This window comes from Clinocottus analis, unplaced genomic scaffold (assembly GCF_023055335.1).
Source record: "Clinocottus analis isolate CAN_PGR_092001 unplaced genomic scaffold, fCliAna1.0.p SCAF_2, whole genome shotgun sequence".
In the NCBI taxonomy this organism is placed as follows: domain Eukaryota; kingdom Metazoa; phylum Chordata; class Actinopteri; order Perciformes; family Cottidae; genus Clinocottus; species Clinocottus analis.
In genome coordinates, this window is record NW_027175931.1 from 16,392,843 (window position 1) to 16,408,850 (window position 16,008).

The 16,008-nt window shown below is 43.3% G+C and overlaps 1 protein-coding gene across 1 annotated transcript; it reads left to right on the forward strand.

The window, feature by feature from the left end:
- Positions 1 to 461: 461 nt before the first annotated feature.
- appbp2 (amyloid beta precursor protein (cytoplasmic tail) binding protein 2) lies at positions 462 to 13,164 on the forward strand. Its single transcript, XM_068584588.1, has 13 exons — positions 462 to 867; positions 4,106 to 4,194; positions 5,889 to 6,040; positions 7,255 to 7,378; positions 8,038 to 8,206; positions 8,353 to 8,442; positions 8,539 to 8,606; positions 8,692 to 8,797; positions 8,889 to 9,013; positions 9,417 to 9,502; positions 10,646 to 10,836; positions 11,177 to 11,342; positions 12,273 to 13,164. Exons 1-13 carry the CDS (start codon positions 730 to 732, stop codon positions 12,533 to 12,535), a joined length of 1,767 nt encoding a protein of 588 aa, XP_068440689.1. The 5' UTR covers positions 462 to 729; the 3' UTR covers positions 12,536 to 13,164.
- Positions 13,165 to 16,008: the final 2,844 nt, after the last annotated feature.

Genomic DNA, 16,008 nt, shown 5'->3' on the forward strand with positions numbered 1-16,008 from the left:
ACAACGAAGACTGTAAATGTGCGTTTATAAATATATATATATATATATATATATATATATATATATATATATATATATATATATATATATATATATATATATATAGTACATTTAGATCAGTATACACATTTTCAGTTTACCAGTATCATAATCTTGGTCTAACCCTCAGTTGGCTTTTAAATTACGTGAATCTCCAAAAGTGTGAGTATTTGGACTGTGACACACTGTTGTCACTACTGACCAACTTCCAGCTTTAATTGGAGTATGATTGTATCTACACCAGATCAATCACAGAGGGATTAGAACCATCTGTGCACTTCCAGTTATTGGAAACCAAAGAACTGGACAGTATAACACACATACACTCAAATAACGACATACTGAACTACAAAGGAGCCACTGTGATGTGTTCATGAGCATATTGCATCGATGGCACGATTACGTCACTGCGTCAGCGCCCGTGGATCGTTTGCGTCGGGATAGGGGAGCGGAACTGCTGTAGGGTCGACGAATAACTGGAGATGAAGAAGAAAGATGGAGATGAAACAGCGGGTTTAGAATCGTGTCGGTAAATTGGCGACAGCACACTTCCACGTGTTCTCGCGCCGAAGCGAATGGTGTCTGCGGACGCGCAGAGGAAGTGCTTTCATCGCGGTGAGGTAGCGAATGTAGGGCGCGTCAGGGAGGGCTGTAGCTGCTGGGGTTTCTTTACTGGAGAAGGAAAACAACATGGCTGCGGTGGAGCTCGAATGGATCCCAGAAACACTGTATAACACCGCTATCTCGGCCGTGGTGGACAACTACAGCCGATCAAGAAGGGACATCCGTTCGCTCCCGGAAAACATCCAGTTCGATGTCTACTACAAGGTGAGGCCAAGCAGTCGAGCTCTGTGTCTGACAGCCGCGAGGCTCCGACGGGTTCGTGTCATCTGCCGCTAGCTGCTAACGTTAGCTCGACAGTGGTGACGCTCGGCTCGCTGTCGGCGGAGTTTACGTTGTTGCGTTTTCGGGGTCTAAGCTTGCTGGCCGTCTGCTCACACCGCTGTCCATTTAACTAAAGGACGAGACGGCTCGTGTGTCCGTCCGCGGCTCTTTCACGTCTGTTGACAGTGACACCATCATGGACGGCGTTGGGCTTTAACCGTTAGCTCGCTGCTTGCCGTAAACGGTCCATGACGTGTGGCAGTGATGTCCTGTAAAGTGAAAGTATGCTGGTCTGCTCCGACCCGCTTCTTTTGAAGTAGCCTTTCAATGTTAAGACGAAACGTGAGGTGTCATTTTGCCACAGAAAAAAAAACAGCAATATATTGTCACGTTGAAGAATGACTATTTGTTCTCCGCGTGTCATTGAATGCCACAATGAAGTAAGAGGTCTTCACGGCTGCTTTCGAGCCATAATCAGAAATATATTACTGAGATCATAAACTTTAAAGGTGGAAGCTGATCTGTTTCTTCAGTAATCGGATAGATAACTGTACCTGCTTCTAATTTTCTGTTATGCTCATGTATGTCTACTGACTGATAGACACAGAAAAATACAAATTATTTATTCAAGGGACAGGTTTTTCGAGAACTCGCAGCAAACAAAGTGACCTGAAACTGTCTTTTTTTAACCACTCCCAATGGCACTGTACCATGACTGTACTATCCTCTAACATTGGTAACATTTAACTGTAGCAAGAGGAAAACCAAAGGAAGACTTTTCCTACAGTGAACTGAACTATTCCTCCTCTCACACAGCATCACTGCCTCCTCTCCATGCTGAATAACACACCACAACCACACAAAGGTCAACGCACTGTCAACAAGGTTTTCTACTCTACAAAATACCATGTAGTAAACAGTAAAAATACAGATCCTGTTTCACACTCAAAATGAATGTAATTACTATAATATACAATATATCGTTTACATCAAACCATGGGAAAACAGATATATTGTATTTCAATACATTAAAACAAGTACCTTCCAAGTAAATCACTGGGTTATTTAATTAATTAACAATAATGCCTTTCAGTCTATCTACAGTAATTTTACTTGAAAATAATATTTTTCAATTCTAGTATAAAAGCACAAAAATTCAAAGGCAAATGTCAGTTTTACCACAAATTAACCAATTAACAAGTTGTGCTAAACTACCAAAAAAAAGTTTGTTGCTGAAATTGCAGTTGATTATTGATGCAGTGATGTTTTATGCCGAACCAGTTTCTGTAGAGCGTAACAGGATATTCGTCGTGAGTTGAGGTGACAAGGTGCTCAGTGTTGCCAGATTGGTGATGGCGTAGTATCGTACCAAAGACTCAAAATGGTTGTATTTGGAGGATAATAATCGTGCATCTGGCAACCCTGAGATTGGTCGACCAATGACAGTTCTCTCTACAGTCAAAGCTCGTGCAAGAAGGTGGATCGTAAGATACCGTTTCAAAACTTGTAAGGGCGTAATAACTAGTTTGTGAAAGACTCAGAGAAACACAAATATCACACGAGGCAGAATCACGGATGTTTTTGGAATCCCTGCCGGACACATTTTTAGGTCTCGAAAACAGGACTTGTCCGGGAAAAAGAGGACGTCTGGTCACCCAGGTAATTCTCATTTCTCACAAAAGTCCAGTGATCCCCTGTCAGCGCCACGTGATCCGTAGCAGCCAAGTAGCTCGTGGACTTTTGTCATGATTGTGTGTCTTTGCGGTGCTTTGATGCTCAGGTCCCCCGTTGCCACTCGCAACACTTTGGTGAACCCATCAATCACAACAATATTAATCCCGCAACTGTGCTACTCAGCCTGTCACAGGCAAACTTAGTGAGGGGTCTCTGTTGTTCAGTGAGGCTGGTTTGACGCGTTCCTCTTGAACGCCCCTCGCCGACCAACGCATGCTTCGCGTTGAGCGCCTTAATCCTGTAATGTAATCATAATGCGTTAACGCGTTATTTTTCACAGTTTTAATATATAGTTAAATGTTCGTTGTTGTTAAATGTTGTGCACCTTCCCGCAGGACAAATTCCTTGTTTGCTTGTTTGTGCAAACTCACTTGGCAATAAATGGTTCTGATACTGAAGTGAATCGAAACAAATAGTTTTTAGTGCATCACAGACCGTTACTAGTCAGTGTCTCACGGAGGCTCCTCTCCCTCAGCAGTTCTCTTTAAAATGACGTGTGTGGTTGGGGGGCAGGATGTCTACATCAGATGTATCCTCTGTTTTTGCCAGTGTTGCTACTGCAGCTGTACCGTCTTCAGTCTATAAGTTGTCACCCGGTGTCTACTCAAGGTCCTGTTCCATTTGCGGGGACCTGGGGTTATTTTACCTTTGCCTTGTATTCAATAGAATGTGGGCAATTTAGACATTGATCTCTAACGAAAGAGGAGTAAAAGATTACCAATGTCAGGAGGCTCACAGCTTTATTTCTCATCTGCTCCATGCTGCATCTGACACTTGGGTCTTCAGTCTTGGGTCCAAGACTGTGTCCTTCTCCAGGTACTGCCGCGTGGTCTCTTGCAGCTAGACAAAACCACAGTACAGTAGTCGGGTCTCTGAATACACATGACTGAAAACAATTTAGAAATCAAAAGGATTACGCTGGCCACCAAAACACTTTATTACTATAGAACTCTTCTGCTCTTTATGGATATGTGGATGTGGGTATTTTGGTGGCAAATATTCAAAGTCTGTCCAGGTGATTGTGGAGCAGCAGTCCATCTGTACAAATACTATGAAAGACCCTTTAAAAACATACTATGCCAAGTGACACTTTGACTACAGATGTGCCGATCACCGGCACAACAGGATGAAACAATTACTGAAGGGTTTATCATTTACATTGGCACAGAGCCACAGTGAAACTCTCCTCCCAATACAATACTTAGTATACCAATAATATGTTATTGTTTACAATGTTCCTGTCATAGCATAGCGGATGCATATCAGTTTTATAGGGACCGCCTCTTTGTCCCTTGAGCCACCTGAGATGAGTGTGCATGCCTGAGTTTCAGCTGGGACATTCTGAACTGCTACACCTCACATGCTATAACCGGTTAACTGTCGACTCATCACTGCTCCTGATGGAAGAGTTAACAGATGTATTATTGTGCTTTCTTCTCTGCCTCAGCTTTACCAGCAGGGCCGGCTGTGCCAGCTGGGGGGAGAGTTCTGTGAGCTGGAGGTGTTTGCTAAAGTACTGCGGGCTGCAGACAAAAGGTAAGAATATTATGGGCTGTGCCTGAAAGATGGCACCACTCTCACTCAGCCATCAGACGTCCTTACAGGATGGTGATGGAGACACAGATAGTTCATTAAGCACTTTTGGTTCTATGAGCTGTATTTATTAAATGGTGGGTGCAGTTTGAGGTCATTCACCTCATGTATGGATGTGACCACAGTTACCAAACATGTCTTGTGGTGGCCATTTGTCAGAACAATCTAAATCAAACTTAAATCAAAGGGCCACTGATGCATCATGGGTATATGCTGGTATATGCTGGCCAAACATTGCAAAGTTTTTGTGTCAGTCACGATTTTTCTTCTTCTCATAAAACAAGCAAGCAAACAAAATAACAAATACACCCTGGCTATTGCTCTGCCTGTCTTGCTCTGGTAAAAAAGCAAGAAATGTTGTTGTTAAACAGCTGGCCGGTGTGCTTTATAGTTTCAATGTAAGTGTTATAGTGTATATCTAGTCACACAGTCACGTCTTACATCTTGTTAGCTTTTGCCCAGGGACTGCAGCAGGTGTGACCTCGCTGTCCCACGGGAACTGCAAAAGGGTTGACTTAGCGGTCATATGCCGTCTTGAGCCCCTTGTCCCGCTTTTTGGGTTCCTTGGCCTCCAAAATTCTGTTACTTTGCTTCTTGTTAATGTAAGGTTTGACTTGGATGACAGAGATGGTGCATCTTCCTTTGGGATGTAGTTTTTCTTACTTTGGAAAAAATGTTAAAACTTCCTATGTTAAAGCTGCTTTGATGAGGACGTTAATAAGATATTCACATAAGATTGCACGTTGTCCAACATAGTATAACTGCAGGAACACTGTTACCCAATTTCAAAGCAAAAAACACAAACAAAAAATACTACACAAGAAAAAGTTAGCAAAAAATATAGTTCTCAAATGTCAGGATTCTGTGCTTTCCCTTATCTTACATTATGTTAAGCTGAATGACTTTTAGGTTTTTGAACTGTTATTTGGACAAAACAAGATATTTGAAGAATTGTAATGTTTCACTATTTTCATTTTATAAACAGAAAGATTATCGAGAGATAAATCTGATCTTTACTTGATGATAATCCCCGGTATGTTTAGCTTAGCTCGTATGATTATTCATTTAGAAGAATACATTCTGAGACATTGATCATCCAAACTGAACTTTGTCCATGTGGGCTTTCTTATGATGTTTTATTCTCCCCAGTCCATCCCTCACCTGACCAACTTTCATGTAGCTTTTTTATCGAACCCATTAAGTGCCAGTTGGCCGTGAGTTTAACAAAAACATTTTAAGTTCTGTATCTCACTCTGCTGCCGTTCCATTTGGAGGAAAATGGGTTTGTGAAAGTCAACAAATGTCACACTGCTGTAGGAGTGTGGTAAAATGTAACGCCCTGTGCACAATAAGGTGACCCTTCAGGTAAAGGTACATTATTGATGCTCTTTTCACGGTGTAATCTGTGCTGTGTTCTTGCTTTCAACCTTTACCCATGGCTAGATGAGAGCAAGAGGGCAGCCGTCCTCAGCTTTGTTATTCACTCATCAGCCAAATGTTTGTGCCGTGTGTTCACACTACTGAGTTTTTTTCTTTTCGAAGTGAAGGCTTAAATGTAAAAAGCAACACATCAACCATGACCTTTTATAGTTATGCCTTCCACTGACATGCCCATCCGTTGGTCTTCTCCACTGCAGACACCTCCTGCACCACTGCTTTCAAGCATTAATGGACCACGGTGTGAAAGTGGCCTCGGTTCTGGCAAACTCGTTCAGCCGCCGCTGCTCCTACATCGCAGAGTCGGACGCCCATGTCAAAGAGAAGGCCATCCAGTTTGGCTTCGTGCTGGGTAAATGGTTTGGGAAGGGGACGGCCAATGTCAGGCTCCTGTGATACACAAACACAAACAAACAGTGGTGGTCATTAGAGCTGCACCCAGCAGGGTTATACGTCTTAATTTTGACTAGTTAGATGTAGGTGAGGGTTTTGCATAACACACACACACATACTTATAGTGCAATGTGTAATACACGACAAGACAAGCACTGATAGCACGGAAAGAAGCCAAATATCTCTCCTGTTTTATTAAACACAGAATTTCATATTTTCACATTTTTTTAAAATAATATTCCTCTTCTGGTTTCTTCAAAATATATTTAATTGTTCCTGCACTGTTAGGGAAAATGTCAAGCATATTATACTTTACATATGAAACGCTGCCTTCACATATCTGCCTTCACATATAGACGTGTGGTCTTACCCAAAGCCGGCACAGGTTCTCGAGAGGATTTTTAATGTTTGATGTTAGAGAATCTGTCATTATTAAGCCTAGTTTATGCTTCTGCATCAGGTCGACGGCGAACCTACGCCGTAGCTACGCCGTGGACGCACACCCCTACGCCGTAGCTTGACGTGCACCTCCCAAAAAATCCTAACTCCGCGTTGTGTCGACGCGGACCGCAAGCGCCGTGATTGGTCTGCTCAGAACGTAATTTCCGGCAGTGTCTTTTTTTTTTTTTAGTGGTCGTACAGACCACCTCGGCAAACGTCTTCTCTCTCACCTGCGCTTCAACATTTGCAATATAAGCATTTGCTCTTCGATTTTGATGCGCTCCGACTCTAAAACCCCTGAAACCACACAGCCACACAGCCCTGGCGGCATGGCAGTGAATTGCAGAGCAACGCGGTCCCTCGACGCAGAACTTCGAATGCTCAACGACGGCGTCACGTCGAAGGCGTAGGTACGGCGTCGACTTGACGCAGAAGTATAAACTAGGCTTTAGTCTCCAGAAGACGAGGCAGTGAGACATCTTTTAGCACTGTGTTCTCATAATGATACACTAGATGTGTGGTTGGTGATCCAGCTATTGAAAGGAGTTTCTCTGAGGATGTGTTGCTTCACCACATAGTTTGCATTGTAAGGTGTGTTTTGAATGGAGCATTTCAAATAATACTTTTAATATTGAGCATATATGTTAGCCACCAGTGAACACAGGTGACGCTGAATCTATTTCCCTTCTGATTTGGAGGCAGTGGAATTAATCGGATGTCTCTTGATTGTAGGGGGCTTCTTGTCGGACGCAGGCTGGTATGGAGATGCAGAGAAAGTGTTTCTGTCGTGCCTGCAGCTGTGCACGCTCCACAGTGAGGTCCTCCACTGCTTCCGGGCGGTGGAATGCTGCGTCAGGTCAGTCTCTGAAGCTTTTGACGTCTCGTGTCTGCTTATATCTCCCGGGAATTCTCTCCCCCAAGACTCAGGATGTCCATTTGGGTTCGTTGAACTTTTGGTAGCACAGCACCCAGTCATCCCTAGACGGCAGATTCCTTCACTTCTGTCATCTCTCCTCCACGTTTGTCTCCAGGTTTGCAAACTGCCGATGTTATTGCTGACTCTTTCTTTTGTTTTGGCAAAGTAAAGCGTCAGGTTGTAATTGCTACAGTTGGCAGAGTGTGTGTGTGTGTGTGTGAGGCATCAGAGTCATGGCCTTTTCGTACCCATTCAGTAATGCAGAACTTATAGCAAGATTGATTTGACTCTCACAGACATAGACGTATAGTAAAGCTTGATGGATACATTGCTAAATTAAGTCGGATCAGACTTAGTCGTTAGGTTTATAAGGGTGCGATGAATACAAAGATTTCACCAGGTGAACCTGACCTCCTATTCCAATGGTGGCATCCAGCAGCTCCAAGATGGGCCAGCTATGTGAGGGCAAATCTCTACAATATTTACCTCCTGAGGTGTAGTGGAGTAAAAAGTACAACATTGTTTGGGTGGGGCTCCTCGAAAGTGTTTCTATTTATGTTGACACCCAGTACCTAAATGTCCCTCTGCTGTGTGCATAGGCTGCTTCATGTCCGCAATGGCAACTGCAAGTACCACCTGGGGGAGGAGACCTTTAAGCTCGCTCAGTCTTACATGGACAAACTAGCCAAACATGGCCACCTGGCCAACAAGGCAGCGCTGTACGGCGAGCTTTGTGCCTTGCTCTTCGCCAAAAGCCACTATGACGAGGTACGTATGTCTGACCCACTGTGACTAGAACAAAGGTATAGCTCTTGTATGTGGGCTAAGGGCAAGTGCTTCTCATTTATATGGTTTGAATTATCGAGTTGTTATGCTCCAGTGTGGAAACCGTGTCTTCTACCTGCTTTTCCCAGGCTTACCGGTGGTGTATAGAGGCTATGAAGGAAATTAGTCCAGGGCTGCCTGTCAAAGTAGTGGTTGATGTCCTCCGGCAAGCCTCCAAGGTTAACTGTGTTCTTCTATATTCCAAGATATTATTGAGTTATTATTATGCCTTGGGCAGCAATGTGGTAAAGAAATGTCTCGTCTTTCTGCTGCAGGCCTGCGTGGTAAAGAGGGAGTTCAGAAAAGCAGAGCAGCTGATCAAACACGCAGTGTTTCTAGCGAGGTAACCTGCTGTGTCTTCTGCGGACTCAACACTCTGGTTCTTTTTCTCATCAGGAGTTCTGATGTCATGTTTTTGTGTCTCACAGAGAACATTTTGGGCACAAGCATCCAAAGTACTCCGACACGCTGCTAGATTATGGATTTTACCTATTAAATGTAGACAACATTTGCCAATCCGTTGCTATTTACCAGGTGAGTAAAAAGGCTGGCTTGTTGATTTGTTCGATGCTTTTTTCCGATGTACAGTATAATGAAGAGTTCTTCCTTTGTGTGCAAACCCCAGACGGCGTTGGACATCCGACAGTCTGTGTTCGGGGGGAAGAACATCCACGTGGCCACAGCCCATGAAGACCTGGCCTACTCCTCATATGTGCACCAGTATAGCTCTGGGAAATTTGACAACGCTCTGTGAGTACAGTGACTCTTCCTAACTGTGAACTCGATGCAGCACAAGAACATGACTCATACTGTGCCCTCTTACTCCCTGTACTGTGATACTGTGGCTGCATGCTCTGGACATGGGCCATTCTCAAATATTATAAAAGCAATGTTTTCCTCTCAGACACAGCGACAGATAATGGCAGTAGTGTTTCTCTGTGTTTGAACCAATTGAGTGACATTCAGTTCGCTGTATACGAAGTCCCTGATTAAATGTTGAGCCCTGATGTGAGCATCAAAACAACTTTCCTCATGGGAAACACTTGACTTTCTTGGTGTTTTTCCAAGAAGTGTTTTTCCTAAATGAAATTAAGTTTCCAGTCACGTCTTAAGTTTCATGAAATGTTTGGTTCAGCTGCAGTTTGTCCCTCAGATTCCATGCGGAACGTGCCATAGACATCATAACTCATATTCTGCCTGAGGACCATCTGCTGCTGGCCTCCTCCAAGAGAGTCAAAGGTAAGGCATGTTTCTTGAAGACGCTGGACTTCTGCCCACTGTGTGGAGGGTACTGTGGGGAATACCAGGCAGTCTTATCTTAAAACAAAGATCATGGAATGTCCCAAAGGATTGAAATATCTAATCCCGATGAATCGCACGATTATCTATAGTTCACCACACATTCGTTGCAAATTATCTGTTCAAAATGTTTTGTCAAGTGTTTCATATTCTTATTTGGAAAAATATTGTTTGTGCTATTGGAAATTAATCAATTAATTGACAATTAAATGTTTATAAACCCTCAGGTGCTCCGCTTACCGTACAAATATCTGCTCATATCTTAAGGTCACCAACTCCAGCCCAATAGCAGCAGCTGTCAGTTTGCAGACAGTGTTCAGTGTGGGGCTTCACTTAATGCCTGTTGCTTCTATTGACAATTTCAAATTAACCTTTCGAATGTCTGTGTCATATTTTGTGATTTCATCGCCCTTAAGGAATGGGGAAAATAGAATTTTGTGTCACTACGGTCATATAAATGTAGTTGCATGGTGCTTTTAGATTGCTGATAGACCGCCCCGTGAACACTGGAGCTCCCTTTGTGATTTTTCACCGGAGTGATCGTTGATTTCGAAAGGCTGAAAAATATGCCCAAAAATATGGTTAAAAAAACTTTAAAAAAATAATTTTGTATTACGTAAAAACATTGATCAGTTTTTCAATACATTTAGACTTTTGGACTGAAGCCTGAGACCATTAATGACAGCGCCGCGTCACGAGAGAGAACGTAGTTAATAGTCTTCTAACTCCTCCGCTACTTTAGCGCTCTGCTCTTTTTCCATAAGTTGTGTGTATTTGAGGCTGTGGTGCGCAAAGGCAGTTCATATGTGTTGTCCAAATGATTTCATGCGTTTAACTCTTCAATAGGCTTCCAACATGTCAATCAGTGCAACATGTGTGTATTTAATATGAATGTTTGAGCAATTGCTTTGTAGTTTTTCTACATTCCTATATACCTAATATAATGTTAACAGCTCTTTAAGGGATTGGTAACCGTGAAGTTAAAAGGGTGAATGCTAAACAAAATGGCACAGCGATGTGGCTCCACTATTTCATCTCGGGGACAAGTCTAATGTGGATATCATCATCCTTTTTTTCCCTCAGCTCTTATTCTGGAGGAAATCGCCATCGACTGCCACAATAAGGAGACGGAAGAGCGCCTTCTTCAGGAGGCTCACGACCTTCACCTCTCCTCACTGCAGCTGGCAAAGAAGGCCTTCGGAGAGTTCAACGTCCAGACCGCCAAACACTATGGCAACCTAGGACGGCTGTACCAGTCCATGAGAAAGTTCAAGGTGGATGGAGATTAAGATGTTGTGTGTTAGTTCCTGTGTGCCTGTGTGTGTCCCAACCAATTCCTGTAGGAGCTTTCACTAAAATATTTAAGCAATGATGACTAACTCAACTACGAACCAATATTTGTTTTGCTCTAAACCAATGTATTTGGGTGATTTTAGAGTCTTTTCGAAGGATTTTGGTTCAAATCTCGATATTTACTCCCTTACTTGCAGCTCTTCTGCTCTGACCGGGTTTAAGTCTCTGCGTTAGCTAAAGTTGCACAAGAAGCAAACCCTTTCTTTTTTTAATTCTTGATATGACATCCAAATCTGTAACTTTGTGTCTTTGTGTAACCAGGAGGCTGAGGAGATGCACATCAAAGCCATCCAGATCAAGGAGCAGCTTCTGGGCCACGAGGACTACGAGGTGGCCCTGTCTGTGGGTCATCTGGCCTCCCTCTACAACTACGACATGAATCAGTATGAAGACGCAGAGAGGCTCTACCTGCGCTCCATTGCTATCGGTCAGACACAGGGTCATTTCACCTCTTACTTCCTCCCTCCACTGTACAAACCATCGCATAGTTGTTCCCCAGAGAGCTGCTGACTATGCAGGCGAGCAGCATGTCTTTCCCCCTCCTATGAAGGGCACTTTGGAGCCAAATAGATGTTCAGCAAAGGTTACTATGGTAAAAAAGCAAGCCTGCTTCTAGAAACCACAAAGCCTTGGTTAAGCTTATGGATAGCTCTCTAATCTAGCTCTGTAATTCAGGCTTGTAAACAGTGTTTTTCTTCCTGCTCCCATGAGCCAGACTGACTCCATCTGCTTCTCTCTTGTTGACACTAGCCTCTGATGCTTCATGTCTGCCCAGGGCAAACAGGAAGCCCAGGCTGGGGCGTCCTGTTTGGCAACAGCAAAAAAAAGTATAAAAAATAATCAAATGTTTAAAATGTTTTGCAAAAAATTGACTGTAATACATGCTTTAAGCACATAGGGGGCAGCATTTCACCTTTGCTACTGGACGCCAACAACAAAATTAACAGCCTGTAGGCTTTAATAGTTAGTTATTGATGAAGGAATTGCCCAAAAATGATGCTTAACTTTGAGCCTTAATTTAATTTAAATGGGTGAGTTGTAGAATTATTTACCTCGTGTCCAGTTGTTAAGAAAGGAGAACTCTGCTTTTGAGCCCAAAACCTTTTTTTTTGTAGTGGGCTGTAAACATGGTTATTTCTGCTGTAAAGTTTGCAATTTTAACATAGTGGTGCTATAGAGCCAGCCTCAAGTGGCCATATGGGGAACTGTCGTTTCTTTGCATTTCTGAGGTTGTCGCTTGATTGCAACTTCTGGATCATCAGAAGTGTTGACAAAACATTTTTGGTTGTTGCACTGATCAAGCAAGCGCTCTCGAATGATTGTGTGTGTGTGTGTGATGTTTCATGTGTCCTCACAGGTAAGAAGCTGTTTGGAGAGGGTTACAGCGGGCTGGAGTACGACTACCGGGGCCTGATCAAGCTCTACAACTCTGTGGGAAACTACGAGAAGGTGTTTGAATACCACAACGTACTGTCCAACTGGAACAGGCTGAGGGACCGGCAGTTTGCCGTGGCGGATGCCCTGGAGGATGTCAACACTACGCCCCAGCAGACCCAGGAGGTGGTACAAGCTTTCCTATTGGCTCAGAGCCTAGGCCCCACCCGCCCCTGTCTCGGCTGATTTTATGAGGAAAGAAGGGGGTGAGGAGAAAGAGACATGTGGTCTTAAGCCTGGTGAGGACACGTACTGACCTCAAATGTGATGCTTCAGTCACACAGTTATTAGACATGCACAGTAAATTCAAGCATCACCGGCAATTTCAGTTGGCTTCATAGTCTCTGCCGATGCCAGAACACACCGACATACACACACATTTAGCTGTGCAAGAAAAAAATTAAGTAGAGACACCGTTATCAAACCTCATCTACATTTAAAAGCCCTAAGATGCAACTCCAGACTGGATGCAGCTTCACCCTACAGAGCGGACTGTCGCATTTGACTAAGTGAGGGGGGCGGGACAACCCCCAACTAACAAATGATCGCTCCTCTTCTCTCGCTCGCCTTGTTCTTTTTGGAATCGGAGTTTGTTTTTTTTGCTTTTGTATTTGAACCTGTGTAGCTCTGAATGCCGTTAGACGTGTCACAGACCCAAACCCTGTTTCTCCAGGACCATGGACTCCACAGTAACTGGACCCCCAACGTCATCTGTGAAAAACTGTGAACCCACATCCATCAGCATCATCGCTTGATGGATCAGAAGGAAAATGTCAGATATTTTTGACACTTATACAGTAAAACAATACAGCAGATTGTACTTTTTTTTTAAAATTACTTTGCAAAGAAATGAAAGTGGACACTGGGAGAACTCCTGTTTTGAGCTGCTTGTTGGGAGAGAGATTACAAACAGTGGAATGTGTTCAACCAGTGGCTATATGGTTACACGCACATCTTGTTTTCAATATATATTTCATCTCTTTCTTTAAAAAAAGCTTAGTACCGACAATAATTAAAATGCCAACGGTTTATATGCAAAAGAGTATGTGGCCGTAGCCGTCTATCTGCTTTTCTGACCTCTGGACAAACGGCTCAACAATTTTACTTTCAACAAGGGACATGGATAGGAGTGAAAAGAGGAAGATGCTACATGTACAGGTGTGTGTGTGTGTGTGTGTGTCAGTGTGTGTGTGTGTGTGTGTGTCAGTGTGTGTGTGTCAGTGTGTGTGTGTGTGTGAGACTCTGGGTGCCCAAGTGCTCCACTGATGATTACCAGCCTTACACCAGCTTGCAGTTATCTGTCTGTAGATGGACCCGTATTCTTAAGTGCTAAATAAACTCTTCCACCCTTATGAGCACTACTGTGTGTGTGGGTGGCCACCCTGTTGACCTGTGCATCTGTCCTTTTCTCTCCTGTCAAATATCCTGTTAGTGCCCAGTCCAGATGTTTTCCCATCAGCCTAGCCACCCAGACCATCGTAGAGCTTAACTCCTGTGTGTATGGGTGCTGGTCTTTTATCACAAGTAACCACTGGGAGAGATCACCCTGAACACAACCAGTAGCATGTATGTTTCTGTTTGTTAGGACTCATGTCCATAACGACGAGTCTTTGCTGGCAGATGCTTCACACGCAGGTGCTTGTCTCCATGTAGCACTTTGAAATGAGCGGATCACTTGCCCAAAAGTTTACACGTTACCAAGTTGGGCCTCTAGAGGTGAAAACCACTCTGTATTTAGAAAGGTGGAACATTGCTGTAGTGTTTCTCCCACCTTGGCGACCCCTAGTGTGGGTCCATAACCACAGTTTGGGCATCCCTGCTGCTGCTGTTCTATCTGTCCTTGCAGATAGTTTTGAATCCAAAAAAGTCTGCAGAAAACTGAAGTAGCAAGAACATGTAGAACACTAAAAATTAAATCCCATTCCGGTTTGTAAGTGTGTTTTCAGAGGTGGAGATATCTCAACCTTGAAAAAACAAACAAATGCTATTTGCATGGCTAAATACCATCACAGGTAAGTTAGAATGCAGACTGAATAGTCACAGACTCGTCGTAGATGAATTGACATTTTGGAATTGTCTGCAACACTCTTAGAAAATGCGTTGCCTTCGTTCAGTCTCCCACCGGTTTCTTTTCCCCCCCAGAGTAAAGAAAAAAAGCTTTGCCTGTTGCTTCAGTGCTCTTGGGTGTCTCCCTCTAGCAGTGATGTGAGTGGCTCTAGCTGAAGAGGTCCAGCCTTAGCTCCCCTTAAAAGGACGCTCAGCTACACTCGGTGCTTCGGCCTCAACCAGCGCTCCCTCTCAAAAACATTTTTTTTCCAGGGCAGAGATGGAAATGAATGTTACCTGCAGTCTGTACTTTCAAGAAGTTCCACACTCTGATGACGGATTAGATTTTGGAGCTTTTCCAGAAGCGCTTGGCTTGTGACTAAAGGTCAACACATGAAGGTCAACAATCTCCACAAACCCTCAGATACTCTCACAACTGTCGGACATCATCGTAATCATCCATGGGCTCATTTTGTTCTCTCCCGTCACTTTGACTGCTTTTAATCCAAGGTCACGCATCGTTCTGTTGCATTGCATTCTGGTCTATCAGGGCTACCGTTTTGAAGCCGACGAGTGATTTCTGCATTATGTGCAGTGGGTTTCTCTCTGTCAAGCGTGAAAGGAAGAGAAGTCTCCTTTTTCACAGATTTGAACACGAAGCATTTACTCCAGTGTAACTGTCAGTATATCATGTGTCACAGTCACATTCTATGTTTGGCCAACAGGAAGAAGAAAAAAAGATCCAGAAATGTGATTTGTTTAAGTGTTTTAAGGTTGTTTTACCTTCTAATCACAAATGCTGAGGAAGGAGCAGTCCGGTGGAATGTAGGAGACAGATTTGCTGAGACAATACCCTCTCCATGGTGATCTACTGATATCTGAAAGGGAATGCCATAGTTTAAGGGGGCGTGGGCTTGTTGGGAAAGATGGACAAAGTTCAATCAGGCTGTTCTCTTCTCTCCACACGTTCAGAGGACTGACACCAAATGTGACAAGGGGATGTTTCACTGTTGTCGTGTTACTGCTTCACTGTTAACTGCAAAAACATTAAAATGTATATCATTGATCACAAACACCACGTACATCTTTTCTCTTGTGTGAATTTATTCACGCCCCAGTTCAACGACACTCGACCAAACAAACGTAGATGTAAAGAGCAGTTGCTGGTACGTTGCGTTACCAACTATGATATTTGGTATTCCTAACGGTCCCTGAACAACGCCCTCTGGGAAGAGCTTCACAATGTGGGAAATGGAGATCTCTGGCTTGGAGAAGAGAAAACTAAATATATTGCACTGATATTCTCTCAAAATTAAATTCCAAACATTTGGCAAGAACCTTCAGGTGAATAGGGTAGAAAAATACCTGATCTATAGCGCCATGAAACTTCCCCAGTGTATTACTGAAAAGTTTTTTGTTTTTTTTACACTAGTTTTACATTTGCAAATTAGGCTTCATATAATGTGAATTTGGGAGAAATCTACAGTCAATTTAACAAAGCAGTAAAATAAGAACCTTAATCTATATTCTGGATGTTTTTTTTCTTCCCACTAGTTTAAAAATAGACTAAAATCAGTTTTTTTTTATGATTATTTCAGTGTCTCCATTAACAT